The sequence below is a fragment of the Taudactylus pleione genome, unplaced genomic scaffold, assembly GCF_031769625.1.
Source record: "Taudactylus pleione unplaced genomic scaffold, aTauple2 ptg000448l, whole genome shotgun sequence".
Taxonomy (NCBI): domain Eukaryota; kingdom Metazoa; phylum Chordata; class Amphibia; order Anura; family Myobatrachidae; genus Taudactylus; species Taudactylus pleione.
The window spans coordinates 340,391-357,366 of NW_028284850.1; the positions used below are offsets into that span (position 1 = coordinate 340,391).

The following is a 16,976-nucleotide window of genomic DNA, read 5'->3' on the forward strand; positions in this document are numbered from 1 at the left end:
CACAGCCTTTTCTTTAAATCATATTGTGATTTTATTTTTCTCACATTCTTAATCGCTCCCACAGCCTAAATGACTAATCTTCCCAATATCTCAAGTGAAGCAGCCCTTACTATAGACTGGACTACGAGTGTATTTGTGTCTAAGCTCTCTCATATTAGGGACTATTTATCATTAAATATTTGCAGCATATTCCTCCAAAACACCTGTTTTGGAGGGATACCTACAGATATTGAGTATCCCCCAGATGTACCATGGAGGGACCTCCCTCTATTTCCGATAGCAGCTGCAACCCCCATAGGTTCTATATAGGCTACACAGGAGAACAGAGCTGTAACTAGACTTTTTGGTGTCCTGTGCTAGAAAAAGCATTGGCACCCCCCATTTTTTCAAATAGGGACATAATGCAGCATTAGGGTTAGGCATACCCCTGGGAGGGTTAGGCTAAGGGGAGGGAGGGTTAGGCACCACCTCAGGGGACCTAGGTTTAGGCAGCAGGGAAGGGGGGGTTAGGCACTTAGAGGGGGGGATTAGGGTTAGGCACCCCTAAGGAGGGTTAGGGGGGGGGGTTAGTTTTTACTTACCTCAGGACGTTCGGGATTTCCAGCGCTGTCGAGACCTGTTCAGCTGTCGGGCTGCCGCGGCCGGTGGTATTGCACACATATTCTGATAGGGGAGGCCAGGAGATGCTGGGGATGAAGTAAGAGGAAACTACAGGTGTGAATGATGATAAACAGAAATTTATAGGCCAGAACAGCTCAGTTTGTCCTGCGGTGCCATGGCACAGGCCGCACTACCATTGTTACGGCCCTGCAGGAGAGTGTTCCTCCGGACCTTCCCAGGCAATGGCCACCGCACATGTGGTCAGTAGACAGCGCATGCGCAGCAGTCCCAATAGAGAAGTGAGGAGGCTGCTGGTGCAGTCTCTTTACTCAGAGCACATTGCAGGGATTGCTCCTTTCAGAACCCCTGTCCCTGCGTGTGCTACTTGATACATTGCGGTGGTATGAACACATCCTGCAATGTTTTTTTTTTCCGCCAAGATCGCATTAGGGATGACAGTATTGATAAATGGGCCCAATTATCCTTTACAAAACTGTCACATGAATTACCAACACTCATTATCTTTGAAGGAACTCATTCTTCCAAAATAAAATATCTTCAGAAACTTCCAATTGTCAATAAATAGATTAAATGCTTAATATAATGCTGCTGGAGACCTGGTTCTCAGTGTCAGGACCCTCGGCCGCTCTCTACGACAGGGGGTATATTGGTTACATCGCTCTATTTCAGAGTATTGGAGTAAATGATCCAGTCTCTGAGTGATGGCACAAAGTGGGATTAGAATTTAGTGTTTTATAGCATTTGCAGTATCAAAGTAAAATCTCCAATCTTTCTAATCAGTCTATTTTTTCACTTTGTTTGACCTTTGCATAGAGGACTCCCGTCATTTGCAACCACTCCAGCCCATGAATGCAAAAAAAGTGACACGCAGAGTATTTTATAAATTTTATTTTTCCAAGATTCCAATTTTGATTTTGCTTTTACACTTTCGATTTCTATTCACAGAGCAGTTGTAGATGTAAATGACCATGTAGATGAGCTTTCCCAACGTCCCACCTGGTTACAGTTGTTAAAATTAATTATCTGTACATGCTCTTGTTAATACATTGGAAGTCACAAAATAGTTTGTCAAAAATAGCATAAACGGTTTCCAATTCTTGACATTGAAATTGATAAAGATTTTATATTTATATTACATAAAGAAGGACATTGATAGAGGACATATTTCTCATGACACACGGGTTTTCTTAATTTATTACAGCCTAGTGATGTACCGGTTATTCTTCATGACATTTACCACTCTCTCTCCCCTAATCGCCTATGCTACATATAAACTTTCAAAAGAAACCTAATAGTAATCTTTTTATCATAATTATGGATTAGGTTTTTCCCTTTCTACCCTTTAGGAAACCTTCCAGTTCCCAAGAACCAATTGTGGATCTGCACCATCCTAATAGGTTACGTTGTCCTTCTGTACAATATGAGCCAATACACAAAGGCAGAATTTTACTCTAATAGGGGAATTCAATATGGAGCGAAAACTCAGTTTTTTGCGTTAATATTGCACCTATGTCGTCATTATCGCAGGTTTTAGTTTTACACTGTATTCAATTTCAAAGACTTTTCGCAGATTCGAAAAAAAAAACGGGGATAACTTTTCACCACTGAATAGGTGGTGAAAAAAAAAAGTGCACAATTGGGGTTTAGGGGTGCAGGCTTAAAAAAAAAAAAAAAAAAAAAGCCTGCAGCCCTGGGAATGACATTTTAAAAATAACTGTCAAAAAAAAAAAAAAAAAAAAAAAAATAGGGAAACCCCCAGAAAATGAATTTAAAAATGGGGTAAAAAAAAAAAAAAAAAAAAAAAAGGGGAAAAAAAAGTGTTTCAAAATAGGGAAATAGGTTCAGGGCTATTCTGCAAGTATGCGGCAGGTGTTTTCTAGAGTAGGCTATTAGCGGCAGATGCACAAATGCAGAATTTGTAAAAAAACTACTTTAGGGACAGAAAAATATGCTAGTACCCATTTTCATGTACCCCAAATTTGATGGGACCACTTAAAAAAACAAAAAAAATAACCTAAGTGCTCTTCTGCAACACTTCTTCAATGTCGGGGATTTAAATAGCCGCAGCAGGTGTTTTTTTCCCAACTTTCATTTGCAGGCTAAAACGGGGGTACCCATAGTGATCCCCCATGTTTTTACAACTTTAGGGGGGGTCCTACAATTTTTTCCAGGAAAATTTCGTAGTTTATCGCAAATCCCACTTCGCCAGGTCCCGTTTTCGTAGCTTTTATATTGAATACGGGGATAAAGCAGGCGCGTGCCCGATACTTTATCCCAGGAAAATCTCCGATGTGGAGCGAAAAGTCCAGCACGGACTTTTCGCTCCCATATTGAATACCCCTCTAAGTTGCATGGGATGCATTCTAATAGAAAAATATGCCCACCCAGTCCTGATGCAAAGTAATTTCCTAGAAAAGTTGGAGCATCTGCTGCAGGCAACAATATACATTTCATGGGTATTGGTTTAGTGAGCAGCAGGGCTATTCGGTTAAACATATGAGATGCATTTTCCAATTTAAAACATTTATAGTTGTTTTGAAGCTCCACATACGTAGTAAAGATACCTTTTATCAGTTATGTACTTTTTCATGTTACTACAATTGTATTAGGGTGTAGAAAACAAATTGAAGAAAGGGATTGTGGTAGACTGTATGAGCCAATAGAAGAAAACAACTAATACAAGGTTTTGTGAAAAATCAAACACAATTGGATTGCTAATCAAAATTTATAAAATTTTAAAAAATCAAGAATTTTATGATTGTTTACTTATTATGAATACATCACAGAAATATTTTGAGCGGTCATTCACATCTATCCACTCTTTTTGCACTTCATATGGCTGATAATATATGAATTTAGCATTAAAAATTGGTCAAATAAGCCACCAGTTCGGTATCAAGCTTTAGAGCATGGTATATTTCTCATATCCATGATAAAAGTACAAAAGACTTGTTTTTGTCCAGTTCAAAAATTTGAAGCCAATACCTCATAAGATGCCTGTTTACATTATATATATATATATATATATATATATATATATATATATATTTTTTTTTTTCAATTAAGGTTTAGAAAATCTCCTTTAAAAGCAAACATGACCGCAGATAACAAAATGTAACATTAAAACAACATAATTAAAACAGGATTCAAGAACTAATAAAATATTACCAAGTATATAAAATACCAATGAATCAGTTTCCAAAGAAATTTGCAGGGTGGATTTAATACAGCACTGATAACTAGTACAGTGAAATGCAATGACACATATACCTGCAGGACACATTTCTTCCCAGCACCATGGAAAATGGATTATGGGGGAGAATTATCAAATCTTAGATGCTGCATACACACGGTCAGATTTTCTTAAAGATATGAACGATAACTGTTGTAAAAATCGTTCATATCTTTGACATGTTGGGCATACATCGACCAACAATGCAGGTTCCCGCATGTCAGATAACGATATCTGACATCAACTGTTTGCAGTAAGATTTCTACGATTTCATTACTTTTAATTAAAAACAGAAATCGTTGAACAAATCGATGTTAAAATCGTTCATAGTTATCATTCAACGATAATGATCTAGCAAATGTGACCGTGTGTATGCACCATTCGAGAATAAAGTTGCCCATACTATTAAATCGGCTACTGTCATTTTACAGGCTGTGCTAGAAAAAGTAGTTACCAGCTGAATTGGTTGTTATAAGCAAGTACTATTTTTGCAAGATTTGGTCAATCTCCCCTACATTTGGCTCAAATGCAATAATTGTGACTTTGGGGAGTAAAGAAAAGCTGTATTTTATTATTCCATTCCCATGTGTACAGGGACAGAGGGGGAGGATTTCAGAAAGCTAGTAAAAGCCAAGAAGCAAAACCGATTATATTACATAGGAGTTGAGATTTAAATTAAAAAAAGCAACATTTCAATTAAAGGATATGTGCCGTTTCTGTCTGAATATTTAATAAATGCATTTCTGCTTTTATTTTTGGCAAACACAGGTATTAGAGCTTATCTAGATGTTTACAGGAAAAAAAAAATAGACTAAAGGGCCGTATTCAATTAGGTGCGAAAAGCCAGTTTCTAGTATCGCCGGTAAAGTCATTTCGCCAGGCGAACACTTAATCTCCGTATTCAATTTCAGACTTTTCACCGGAGCGGAAAGTCAATGCATTGGAGTAGGCGAAAAAGATTCGCCTATGAAAGCTGTCGAAAAAAGTGCAGAATTGGGGTTTTGGGGTGCAAACTTGCAGGAACCACCCTGCACCCTTGGGACAGCCCCCCAAAGGTAAACTGTCAAAAAAAGTTTAATACTTACCCCAAAAAGTTACTTTTAAAAAAGGGGGTGAAAAAGTACAAAGTTGGGGGACAAACTTAAAAACTAGTGAAATAGACTCCAGGGGGGTCCCCAAGTGCAGGTGCTTGCGGCAGGTGGATTTTTAAAGTTTTTTAAAAGTTCACTTTTGCAACTTTAAAATATGCTTGCACCCATTTTCGTGTACCCCAAATTTGCTGGGACTACTTATTTTCACCCAAAAAGCTGCAAAATGCTATTCTTCACCACTTGTGCAAAGACACTAATTAGCAGCTATTGAGACCATTTAAGTACCCCAAGTACCTTCAGCAGGCCTATTCGGGGGTATCTAGAGTGATCCCCAATGTCAGTGCATCTTTTGGGGGATGTCGGGTGGATTTCCCCAAATCTGACAGCACTTTTCGCCAGGTCCCGTTTGACGATTTGTAATTGAATATGGGGGATAAGCGCGATACTTTTTTCGCATGGAAAACCAGTGATGTCGGCGAAAAGTCCGGCATGCGAAAAGTACTGGACTTTTCGCACATAATTGAATATGCCCCTATATATTTTGAAAGAAAAAAATTCCTGTGGTTGGGTCATACACAGACGTGATCACTGTGTCCTATATCCTACAGTAGCGGAGTATCTCTGCAGAACAGTGTAATGAGGAGGGAGACGCCATGGTCAGTGTGGGAATAGACAGCAGGCAGGACACTTTTGGTGAACACAATTAAATTGAGCAGGTACCAAAACAGCGTTGCCACAAACACTCCTGACTGCAAGTGGGTATGGGGTAAAACCAATAGGCCCCAAACACAGAATCGCACTAAAGGGAAACAGCTAATAAAAGCATGATTGGGCACGGTGTAATGGGCCTAAAACACAGCAGCGCAGTCTTCACCGGCCAAAGTATATGTCTAAATAATCAATCATTGTAGTCAAAGTAGTTATTAGCTCAGATCTCTAATTAGTCAGGGGTAGAAAATAAAAATGGGGATAAAAGCAGAATGCTGTCAAGAGGTTTCCACACTAAAACAGATGCAAGTAAGAACTAATATAGGCAATAGTTTATGTACTTGGCATTACGGATCTAATCCACATTCCAGCTCTCAACACTTCCCATGACCACTGTTACTATATTGCAGTATACACTACCCACAATATCAGGGACGAGGCCCTGGTACATTAGGCCCATCCGGCTACAGGCGGACACCTGGATATGTATAATCAGCACTGATATGACTATTAGCTGGTCAACGTTACTAAGAACATCGCTCACTCAGAACCAGTTACCATCTAATGAACACAAACAACTCCATTATTTATGCTCTGAATTGATATCCCCAAAGCAAAAATATGATCTAAGTGACATGGATGATTAAATCATAAAATGGTGAATTTATTTACAAGAACTTAAATATTGTTCAAATATTTTGCTGTGCCAAACAAAATGGAGTTACAGGCCTGGCTGCAGAGTAGTTTAGCATTATGCCCGGCTGATGTCACAGCAACCACAAAACATTTAATAGTGTAAGGAGAGAAACAGAATAATCCTTTAGCGGTAATACCACTAGCAGAGTTACAGGAGCCCATTATTGACAAAGATCCATAGAACAGTGGCAGTACTTTGTTCCTTATTATATTTTAAATCGGTTTAATGAGAGGCTGTGTTTATAGCCGGTAACGTCTTGAGCCTTAAAGCAGATGCGGTTCTATGTTCCTCTGCTGGAGTTTCCGTTAAGTCACAGAGATTAATGCAGGAATCTAATGCTCATTTTTTGCTCAACATCAACCTTTTCCAGGACCTGTGGAAAGAGGGGAACAGAAAATGTATGTAAAGAAAGGATTGTTTGGAAAAGGGCAATGATTACATATTGATACCTAGCATTGTATAGGAATCACTACTGTTAATCTTCTGCATTACATCAGTGTAAAGAAGAACAAAAACAAAAAACCTTCTCCTACCAAATAGCCGAAGCTGCACGCAATCAATGTTTTTATGGGACGTAGGCTAACAGCCAAAGCAAAAAAAAAAAAAAAAAAGTTACATCTTGGCTACTCTCCTGGACATACTTTAGGGTCACACTGTATGGACTCATCCATAGATCAATTATCTATCAGTGACTCTATATAATCACATCTAACTGTAAAGGCTACAAAGGTTTCCAATTATCTATACAAGGGAAAACTATATTGGGAACCCAAGGTTTTCCTCTAGCATCCATGAAACCGGAGATAACTGGGCCAAACTATCAAACTTGACAAAAGTGGATGGGTCACAGCCTCCGACAAGGCCAGCAGACCTAGCTTCTAAATTATGTGGAGTAATGAATTTTGAAAATGTGATTAGCTACAGATTGTTCTATAACAACCCATTTGAAATTCAATAAGAATTTAACTTTGTACACACTGGAGCAATGTTGGGCAGATATGCCGTTTCACATGATTGCATGCTCCTGCTGGTCGCTCACAACTATCACTGGTTGTCCGTGCTGCTCAAACCTAGCGATATCGCTAGCAATTTTGTGCCCATCGCGCAGTGTGTACGGCAAACGATATGGCGGACCGTTCTGATGTCACCTTCATGCCACGCTCTGGTCCTTCCACATGCCCTCCGCCATTTCTCTGTATGCTGGACCCAGTGCAGAGCGTACAGCTACTGTTCACCAGAGCCAGCATACTGCGCTTCAGGGGATCCTAACAATGGTTGTTCTAGTATGCACAGGAGCAACGATAAATCACTAGCGACCAGACACTACTATATATCATTCGCAAGATTGCAGTGTGTGTAGGCTCAATATCACTTGTTGTGGGCTCAAGGGAAATGGTTGTTAAAGTTTGAACAATTGCTGATCGCTCCAGTGTGTACCTAGCTTAACATTAAGATGACCCTAGTCCGATAGTTCCCAAAAAAGAAGAGTTATGGTGAAAGTTACCCTTGTTAACGCTTTCTTCGAAGTCCATAGGGTTCACAGGGGAGACAATGGTGTGTAAGTGGGACCTGGAGGACCAGACACCAACAGCAAAGCTTTTCAATCCCAGAAAGCTCCGGTCCTTTCCCCTATACCCCGCCCACAGCCTGAGGGCAACTCAATTTTGTTAACAAGCCCAAGGCAGGAGCAGGATAGGAGAGAAGGAAGACTGGTACACTGATGAACCACACAGGAAACAAGTGACCAAGAGAAGAAGCCAGGTGCGTCAGGGCGGGTGCCCTGTGGACTTCGAAGAAAGTTAACAAGGGTAAACTTTACCTCAACTCTCCTTTTCTTCAGGGTCCATAGAGCTCCACAGGGGAGACAATAGGGATGTCCCAAAGCAGTTATTCAAGGACGGAGACACTTCTTTCATAATGCGCCCGAAGGAAGCATCCCGAGAGGCAAATGTATCAAAGACCTATAACCTAAAAAAATGATGTGGACAGAATACCACGTAGCCGCCTTGCATAGCTGTTCATAAGAGGAGCTACACCGGGTGGTCCACTAGGGACCCACAGAGGGAGAAGAATGAGCAGATACTGGAGCTGGCACAGGAAGGCCAGTCTGCGTGTAAGCCTGTGAGATAGTCATGCGAATCCATCTGATATGATGTAACTAGTGCAGTCCACGTGGATCTTCAGAGCACGGACCACATCCAAAGTGGCCACACCTGCCGAAAGGTCGGAAGCACAATTTCCTCATTAATGTGGAAACTAGAAACCACTTTGGGAAGGAAGCCCGGGCACGTTCTAAAAACAGCCCCGTCCTGATGAAAGATTAAAAAAAAGGGGGAGCGACATGAAAGCACCCCTAAGTCAGATACCCTACTGGCAAATGCTATAGCTAGAAGAAACAGTCTTCGCAGTGAGCCACTTGACATCCACTGATTCCAAGGGTTCGAATGGAGTTTCCTGAAGTGTGTGGAGAACCACTGACAAATCCCACGGAGCCACAGGAGAAAAAGGAAAGTTGCAAACGTAGAACACCCTGCAAGAAAGTGTGAACATCCGGTAGAGGAGCAATTCTGCACTTGAACCAGATGGACAGAGCAGAGTCGTGCACTTTCAAAGATGCTTGGCGGCGTCCAAGATCCAAACCAGCATGAGGAAAGGAAAGTATTCTAGATACCTTGAGAATCATAGTTTCTAGGGGCACACCACTAGAAATATGTATGCCATACCTGGTAATAAGTCCTGGCAGAGGCTGGTTTATGAGCTCTGATCATGGTCTGGAACACAGAGCTAGAAAATCCCTTAAACCTTAGGAGGGATGTCTCAAGAGCCAAGCAGTTAAAGACAGGCGGGCCAGGTCCAGATGTAGACATCAGGTCTAGTCGTAGAGGAAGTTGAAGAGGAACGTCTATGGAGAGACTTTGAAGGTCGGAGTACCAATGGGGTCTGGCCCAAGCCGGAGCTACCAACAGGACTGTGACCCCTTCTTGTTTGAACTTCCTAAGAACTCGAGGAAGGAGGGATAATGGAGGGAAGAGGTACACCAAATGGAAGGTCCACCTCAGATAATGCGTCCACGAAGGCCGCGGGTCCCTTGTCGTGGCTCATTACACTGGAAGTTTCTGGTTGTGTCTTGAGGCCATGAGATCCACATCTGGGAGACCCCATTATTCCACCAGAAGCTGAAAGACTTCTGGATGTAGAGACCATTCTCCTGCATGCACATCGTGACAGCTTAGGAAATCCCCTTCCCAATTGAGGATCCCTGTGTTGAATACTGCGGAGATGGCGTTCGGTCCCTGCGAGAATGCGGGAGACTTCTGCCATTGCTGCCCTAACTTAGAGTACCTTCTTCATGATTAAGGTAGGCGTCTGCCGTGGCGTTGGACTGTACTTTTACTGGCCAGCACTGAAGGATATCCTGAGCCAGAGTGAAAGCTCTGTAGATGGTTCGGAGTTCTAGGACGTTGATTGGTAAGAACGCCTCGGCTGGAGTCCAGTGGCACTGGATGGAGTGCTGGCCGGTCACGGCACCCCACCCGCAGAGGCTTGGGTCTGTGGTTAGGAGTACCCAGTCCAGGATCCAAAAGGGTCCCTTGTTCAAGTGGGACGTCTGTAGCCACCAGGCCAGGGACAGACGAACCGCCGGGAAGAGGCTCATCTGGGATCTGAGCAGATGAGGCAGCCCGTTCCACCTGGATAGGATCAGGTGTTGAAGGGGCCTGGAGTGAAACTGAGCGAACTCAAAGGTGGACACCATGGATCCCAGGGTCTGCATTGCAGAGTGAAATGACACTCAGTGACTGTAGTAGTCTGCACACCCGATGCTGTAATACTGAGATTTTGTCTGCAGTTAGGAAGATTCTCTGAACCCGAGAGCCCCAGATGTACCATTCTTTGAGAAGGTGTCAAGACTTTTTCCAGTTGATCAACCAACCGTGCATTTGTAGAAAGGAAATGGTTATCTGTAGTTGGCAGTGAAGAATTTCTGGGGGAGCTGGCCAACAGCAAGAGATCAACTAAATATGGGAGCAGTCTGAAGCCTTGACAACAAAGAGGCCACCATAACGGTCATGATCTTCGTAACGACAGGAGCTGTTGAAAGGCCAAAAGGCAGAGCCTGCAATTGGTAATGTTGCTGTAGTATAGTAAATGGAGATATTGTTGATGAGAAGGCGCTATAGGTAAGCGTCCTGAATGTCCAGAGGGAGGGCCTGTGCAAAAGAACTGCTTAGGAGGGGGGAGGGGGTCACCTCAGAAAGGAGAGGGCATATCCGTGGGAGACCACTTCTCTTACCCAGGCGTCTGTTGTGGTCTGACGCCAGAACTGGCCGAATTGAAGTCGACACCGCACCATGGGAGCCCTCAGGGAGAGGCCCGCCCCATCAGGCTGAAGGCTTGTCCTCAGATTTGGTAGGTGGACGCGTAGTAGCTCAGGTCTGTTTGGTCCTAGGCTTGGAGGCCTTAGTTTACCTTTAGCTTTTCCTTAAGGACAAAAGGACCGAAAGGATGATGTCCAAGGTTTCGCATTACATACAGAGGGCTGGAACGCAGTCTTGGAAGCTGCCAAGGTAGTCGCAATTTTGTCTAATTCTGGGCAAAACAGGATAACCCCTGAATAAGGCAGAGACTCCAAAGCCTTTTTAGAGTCCGCATCTGCTTTCCATGAGCAGAGCCAGACAAAACGGCAGGCTACTACAGAAGTGGCAGATGCCTTGGAGGCTAGGAGAGCCGTATCCATAGCTGCTTCACTCAAATAGGAGGCTGCATCTCTCATGGGAGAATTTCTGGGGAGCCGTTCCCTCGAAGCTTTAGAGGGAATGTCTTTTAGGGCCTCTGCCCAATTCTCAATGGCCTTAGCCACCCAGACCGTAGACCTAGCAGGACGAGTAATAGCTCCTGTAAGAGTATATAGATTTTAGACAAGCTTCCATCCTTCTATCCATAGTCTCCTTCAAGGTGGTTGCAGTATGGAAAGATAATGTAGCATTTTTGACCAGACGTGTTACGTGGGAATTCACTGCTGGTTAAGTTCCTTTTACCCTAAATGGGAAGTTCAAACACTTAGGCAGCTGAAATCTTTTACTGGGCATATTCCATGCCTCATTCATATGGTCAGATAACTAAACGACCAAAGGTAATTTACCAGAATTTCCTCACTCTGATCAAAGGATGGCTGTTTTGCCTTAGGAGCAGGTTCTCTCTATTTGAAGAATAGATTTTACATCTCTCACAAGTTCAGGTATTTTCAATTTAGAGGAGGGTTCCTAGTCTAATGAAGGAGAGTCAGTGAGAGATGTCTGCATCTTCTGCCTCCCCAGATGATAAATCAGTATCTGATAGCTGGGAGGACTGGGAAGTAAAACACGCTTAGTAGGTACTAGGTAAGGGTCTCTTTTTGCAGCATTTGAAGGCTCTAGGAGGTATCTGCCAGACTCTGCACTGAAGTAGAAAGCACGTCTACCCATGGGGGAGGCAAAGGATTTGCAGGGAGTAAATGCTGTGGCCATCCCATAGTGGGAGCTACCACAGGGACAGTTAGATGGTCCACAATTTTTGCCAGCACCTGTAAAAAAGTAGCCTAGGGTGGGTCCTGAGGATAGGACACTGGAGCTAATTGGCCCGGGGCAGTATAACAGGATGCACAAAGACCATCCTAAATGAGATCCTCTGAAGTGAAACCTGCTGAGCAGGACTTACAAGACACCAGAGTGGGAGGAGCAGGATACTGGTCATTCTTGCCTCTGCCAGACATAGCTGCAAGAATATTATACCACAATCCAACACAGTGCAGTGAACAACCCAGATGTATGTGCAATATGGCACAGTGTAGTGCGCAACACCAATATATAGTATGTGTTAGCCCTCACAAATATATGGAGATGTGAGGCACAATGAACCCCCTATACTTTAGTATGCCAGGGTTATAGTAGAAGAAAGGGAAAGGTATAAGACAACAGTCATATGAAAAAGAAAAACAGACAACAGCGCTAGCATAAGTCACATACAATGCACAATATAAAATATACCTGCGGTGGGCACTAAAATAAAATACACAGACCACAGTGGCTGGTAGGCTATAGTGCTGTATAACCTGCCCTTGGTATACAGGGAGACTGGACCCAGCGCTCGTGGAGATCTGAATGCAGAAAATGGCTGCAGTGAGTCTCAGAGGGGGTGGAGGGTGAGGGAGGAGCAGCGATACCGCAGAGGAATGGCAACCTGAGCTGGGGGAGGGTACGCAGGGAGAGCACCTTCTCCCCTATGCGGACTTTAACCACCGGGTCCCTTGACCTTACATATGCCCTTCGCCAGTGCTAGTAATGCCCAGGTGTCCACATCAGTGAGTCATCGTCTTTTAAGACAGGAGTCAAGACTACGCATACACACGGGTCCCCGCCTTAACTGTCCCCATGAGTCCAGGCTGCAGTCTGGGGTCCGGGGAGCCTCGCTGGCTAGGTCCCTCTCAGAGCCCCGCCGAGAGTACCTAGCTGAGGGCTGGAGTCATGGCGCCGGAGGGGTGATGGAGCAGTTGTGCAGATGTCCAAAGGACAGTCTTGTGCTGCTGCTCATTAGTAGAATAAATGAAAAAATTAAATCGTACAAATAAGCTTGGGCTGCTTAATAGCAACCCCACTGTTAAGTGATCCAGCTGCTACTGGACACGAACAAAAACAGAGTTGCCCGCAGGCTGTGGACAGGGTAGGGGGAAGGACCGGAGCATCCTGAGATTGAAAAGCTTTGCTGTCCAGTCCTCCAAGTTCCACCTACACCTCATTGTCTCCCGTGAAGCCCTATGGAACCTAAAGAAAAAATACAAATTAGTCCTCCTCCATCTATCCTTAATAAGCCACCAGGTCCCATGCAACTCTGCTAGAGTCGGGCGCCTTATTGTGCCAAAAATGCATCTAAGTCGCAATGCGATGCGACTAGGATACTGTGCGGATTCATTTGATATGCACCACTTGTGTATCTGTGTGCTACTGTCTGCAGACAGAACTTGGGGTGGGAAAACAAAAAAAGCTTTGGCCGTGGGCATCGTAGCACTTTACATGCGGATTCAGAGACTCCGTTGCACACGGCCACATATAAATTATATCATCAGTCTCCAGGTGCGTCTTAGCTGCATCGCATCTTAGAAGATTGTGCAGCCAAAAAAAAAAAAATGAAAAAATATGTGCGGTGCTAGCAAAGTGTCACGAGCCCTGGCGTACAGAGAGGGGCTGTTTGGCGCGAATGCAGCAAAGATGTGCAAGAACACATCCGTACATTTTTATTATTTTTTTTTTTAGGCAAAGAGGATAATTTGTTTGATCATTGTACAGCCTGTGCCAGACACTTCTAATTTATTTACAAAACCAGGATTTTGGTACTTACCTATAAATCCTTCTCCGATTCCATAGGGGACACTGGAGAGCATAGACAGTGGGGGTATAGACTATGCTGAATGGGAGCTGGCACTTCAAGAATTAAAAAAAGTGTGACTAGCTCCTCCCCCTCTATACCCCCCTACAAGCCTCAGTCTTAGAAAACTGTGCCCAAAGGGAGCTGAGATAAACAAACTGAAGAGGAGGTGGCGAAGCAATCACACAGAACAGAGGAAAAGGTTGAGAAACAGAGAACTGTTTTTGATGTCTCTGGTTGTGTTACTAATAGTTACAATATAAAACATGACCACAACCCTGGCAGGGAGGAACAGCGCAGGGTGGGCGTCCAGTGTCCCCTATGGAATCGGAGAAAGGGATTTATCGGTAAGTACCAAAATCCCGTTTTCTCCTTCATCCACTAGGGGACACTGGAGAGCAGACAGTGGGGACGTCCCAGAGCTCCCAATACGGACGGGAAGCGCTGAGAACCCTGCAAAAGTGACCGGCCATACTGCGCTGCAGAGGCCACAAACATGTCAAATCTATAAAAATGAACAAAGGTATGCCAAACAGACCAAGTAGCCGCTCGGCAAAGTAACTACATGGAAGACCCCGCGATCAGCCCCTCACTAGGAACCCACTGAGTGAGAGGAATGCTCTGTAATAAAAACCAGAGGCCCTATAACATTAGGCTGTGGTGGGAGCCATTACCCTACTACAAGGCCAATAAGGCATATACCTAGATGATGCCATATCCACCTGTCTGAAGGGCAGACAAAACCAGTAGATGAGTGATCGTTTGGAAGCTGGCTAGCGAGGATCTTTAGCGCAATACAAAAAAAAAAAAAAAAAAACAGGAAAAATGGCTGTTCCACGTATGGCTACCGTCCTCTCTACAGAGATATGAAGAGCTTTAATAACATCCAAAAGAAAAACTAGACAAAAAGGTGATGCCTGTGGAAGAACCAGAACCCTAATAGGGAGGTTGATGTAGAAAACCGAACCACCTTAGGAAGGAAATGCAAGAACGGAGTTCTGCTCCAACCTTTGAAATAGCAAGAATGACCAGATAGAGTTCCCAGTTACTACACCCTCCTGGCTTAGACCAGTGTGAGAAGTAGTGATACCTTCTACGAAAGTATAACAACTCCCCCTACTCCAACAGTACGAACAGGGGAGACTGTGAGAAGGAAAGTACTATATCAAAATTCCTTGGATCCGTAGGAGGAAGAAAGTGTGGATGTAGCAGAATAATCATTTGAAGAAAAGACTGTACGTCCGGTATCGAGGCCAGCTTTTACTGGAAGAAAACAGAGAGCCTGCAATATAAAAGTCTACCAAATACGGTGGTGATGTTGAGAAGCAACCATTTTCCGAGTTCTAGACATAGTAGGGAGTACCCTGGAATCCCGTTAGGACGTAAGATGGCCCTTTCAACAGCCATGCTGTCAAGCATAGTCGCTGTAAGTCCGGATAGACTAAAGGACTATATATTAAGAGATCCTCTCACAAACGTAGAGACCACAGAGTTGATGAGTAGAAGTTGCGAAGGTTGGAATACCAAACTGAGGCTAATCCAGAGCTGCTCATAGAAGATTGGCCTTCCTCAGTCCGATAAACTCCAAGGGAGAATAGGAAACTGAGGGAACAGGTAGACAAATTGGAAAAGCAACTGTGATGACAGTGCGTCCATTGTCATTGCCGCCAGGTATCTTGTCCTAGAGCAGAAGAGAGACCAATTATGGTTCAGTATTGATGCTATGAGATCAACCTGAGGAAGACCTTACCATAGGACCAGCCTTTGAAACAGCTGCGGATGTAGAGCTCATTCCCCTGATTGCACGACCTGCCAGCTGAGGTAGACAGCCTCTAATCTGCTACACCTGGAATGAAGATTGCCATTGCAAACCTTTTCACCCAGGATAGAATCCGGTTCAATGCCTGCATAGCCGCCCGACCTCTGGTGCCAACTTGTCTGATGTACGCCATGGTCGTGGTGTTATCCAAGTGGACTCTGACTGCTCAGCCCTGCCCCAGGAGATCTGTCGTAAGAAAAGCGGAGAACACTTACCGCAATTTAATCTATACAGGTCGACTCACTACCTGTACTGGTTAGTGGTCTTGTAAGAGATCTTCCTGAATCACGGTGTCGCATCCTCTCAGACTCGCGTCTCTGGAAAGAAGAAACCAATCCTTTACCCTCCAGTAGGAGTATTAATTCCTACCCCTAGAGAAGGAATATCCGAGTTCTGAGACTTACCTTACTCATTATTAAAGGAAAAAATGGGATCCTGCCCACAAAAAAAAAAAAAAAAAAAAAAAAAAAAAAAAAAGGAGGTAAAGCTGTAAACTCCCGGAAGGAGAATATCCTTAAGTAATGGACTCGAATGCTGCAACAGTTTTCCCAGGATACGAACGCCACTGTCCTTACTAACTGAATGGACGTTGCTCCCTCCTGCTGAAGGAACACTTACTGACCCAAGATGTCCATGAGCATATCCGGAAAAATGTAGCCTCGGCGCTTGTTGCCGATGAGACCTGGGAAAATACAGAATCTACACCATGACAATTGAGACTGAAGTGAATGACAGACGTTCTGCAGTAATTGGTCCCTGGAATCTGCCTTCAGCAGAAGAACGTCCAGGTAATGGATAATAGTGATTCCCTATGTTAATCTAGGGACTGATGATAAGCCCAAGAGTAAGCTCTGAGTCCAGAATGAGAATACGAATTACGAATCTCAAAAACGCCTGGTGAGGCGGTCTGATAGGGATCTGAAGAAAGTCGTTCTTGATATCCACAGATATATTGAATCTCTATCCTTTAGTTCCACAATACCCAACTAAACGGAATCTATATTAACTTTAAAATCCTTAGGAAAAAAATTGAGATTCTACAAGCTCGGTATAGGTCTGACCCATGAAAAGACTGCCCATTCTAATGTCTGGGAACCTGGACTACCACTGTAACCAGGATATATTTTTCTGTGAAACGATATTCCTGTTGTTAAAATATGACCGCTTCACAAATTTACGTGTTATCCTATTTTTTTTTTTTCTTCTTTTAAGTGAAAGTCGCAGACGGAATATAAGAGGATTGACCTCCCTTAACTTGAGAAAACCCTTCTAGTTCTCAATTATTTGCTCTTCCCTTGACAAAGAACAAACTGTCATGGTTTAAACTAGAGCGCCCTACGCGCCGACAACGCCAGATCTGAAAATACTGGCAACGACTTTTGACATCACTCTCTCATCCCTTCAGGCGAT

At 43.6% G+C, this 16,976-nt stretch overlaps 1 protein-coding gene across 2 annotated transcripts in view; it reads right to left on the reverse strand.

The window, feature by feature from the left end:
* Positions 1 to 3,702: 3,702 nt before the first annotated feature.
* Positions 3,703 to 16,976, reverse strand: part of LOC148505580 (calcineurin B homologous protein 1) — a 60,363-nt gene continuing 47,089 nt past the window's right edge. For both annotated transcript variants that reach the window (XM_088448041.1, XM_088448040.1), the window contains one exon: positions 3,703 to 6,722. In XM_088448041.1, coding sequence (XP_088304167.1) covers positions 6,669 to 6,722 — 54 coding nt within the window. In that variant the 3' untranslated portion in view covers positions 3,703 to 6,668. The remainder of the gene's footprint in view (positions 6,723 to 16,976) is intronic.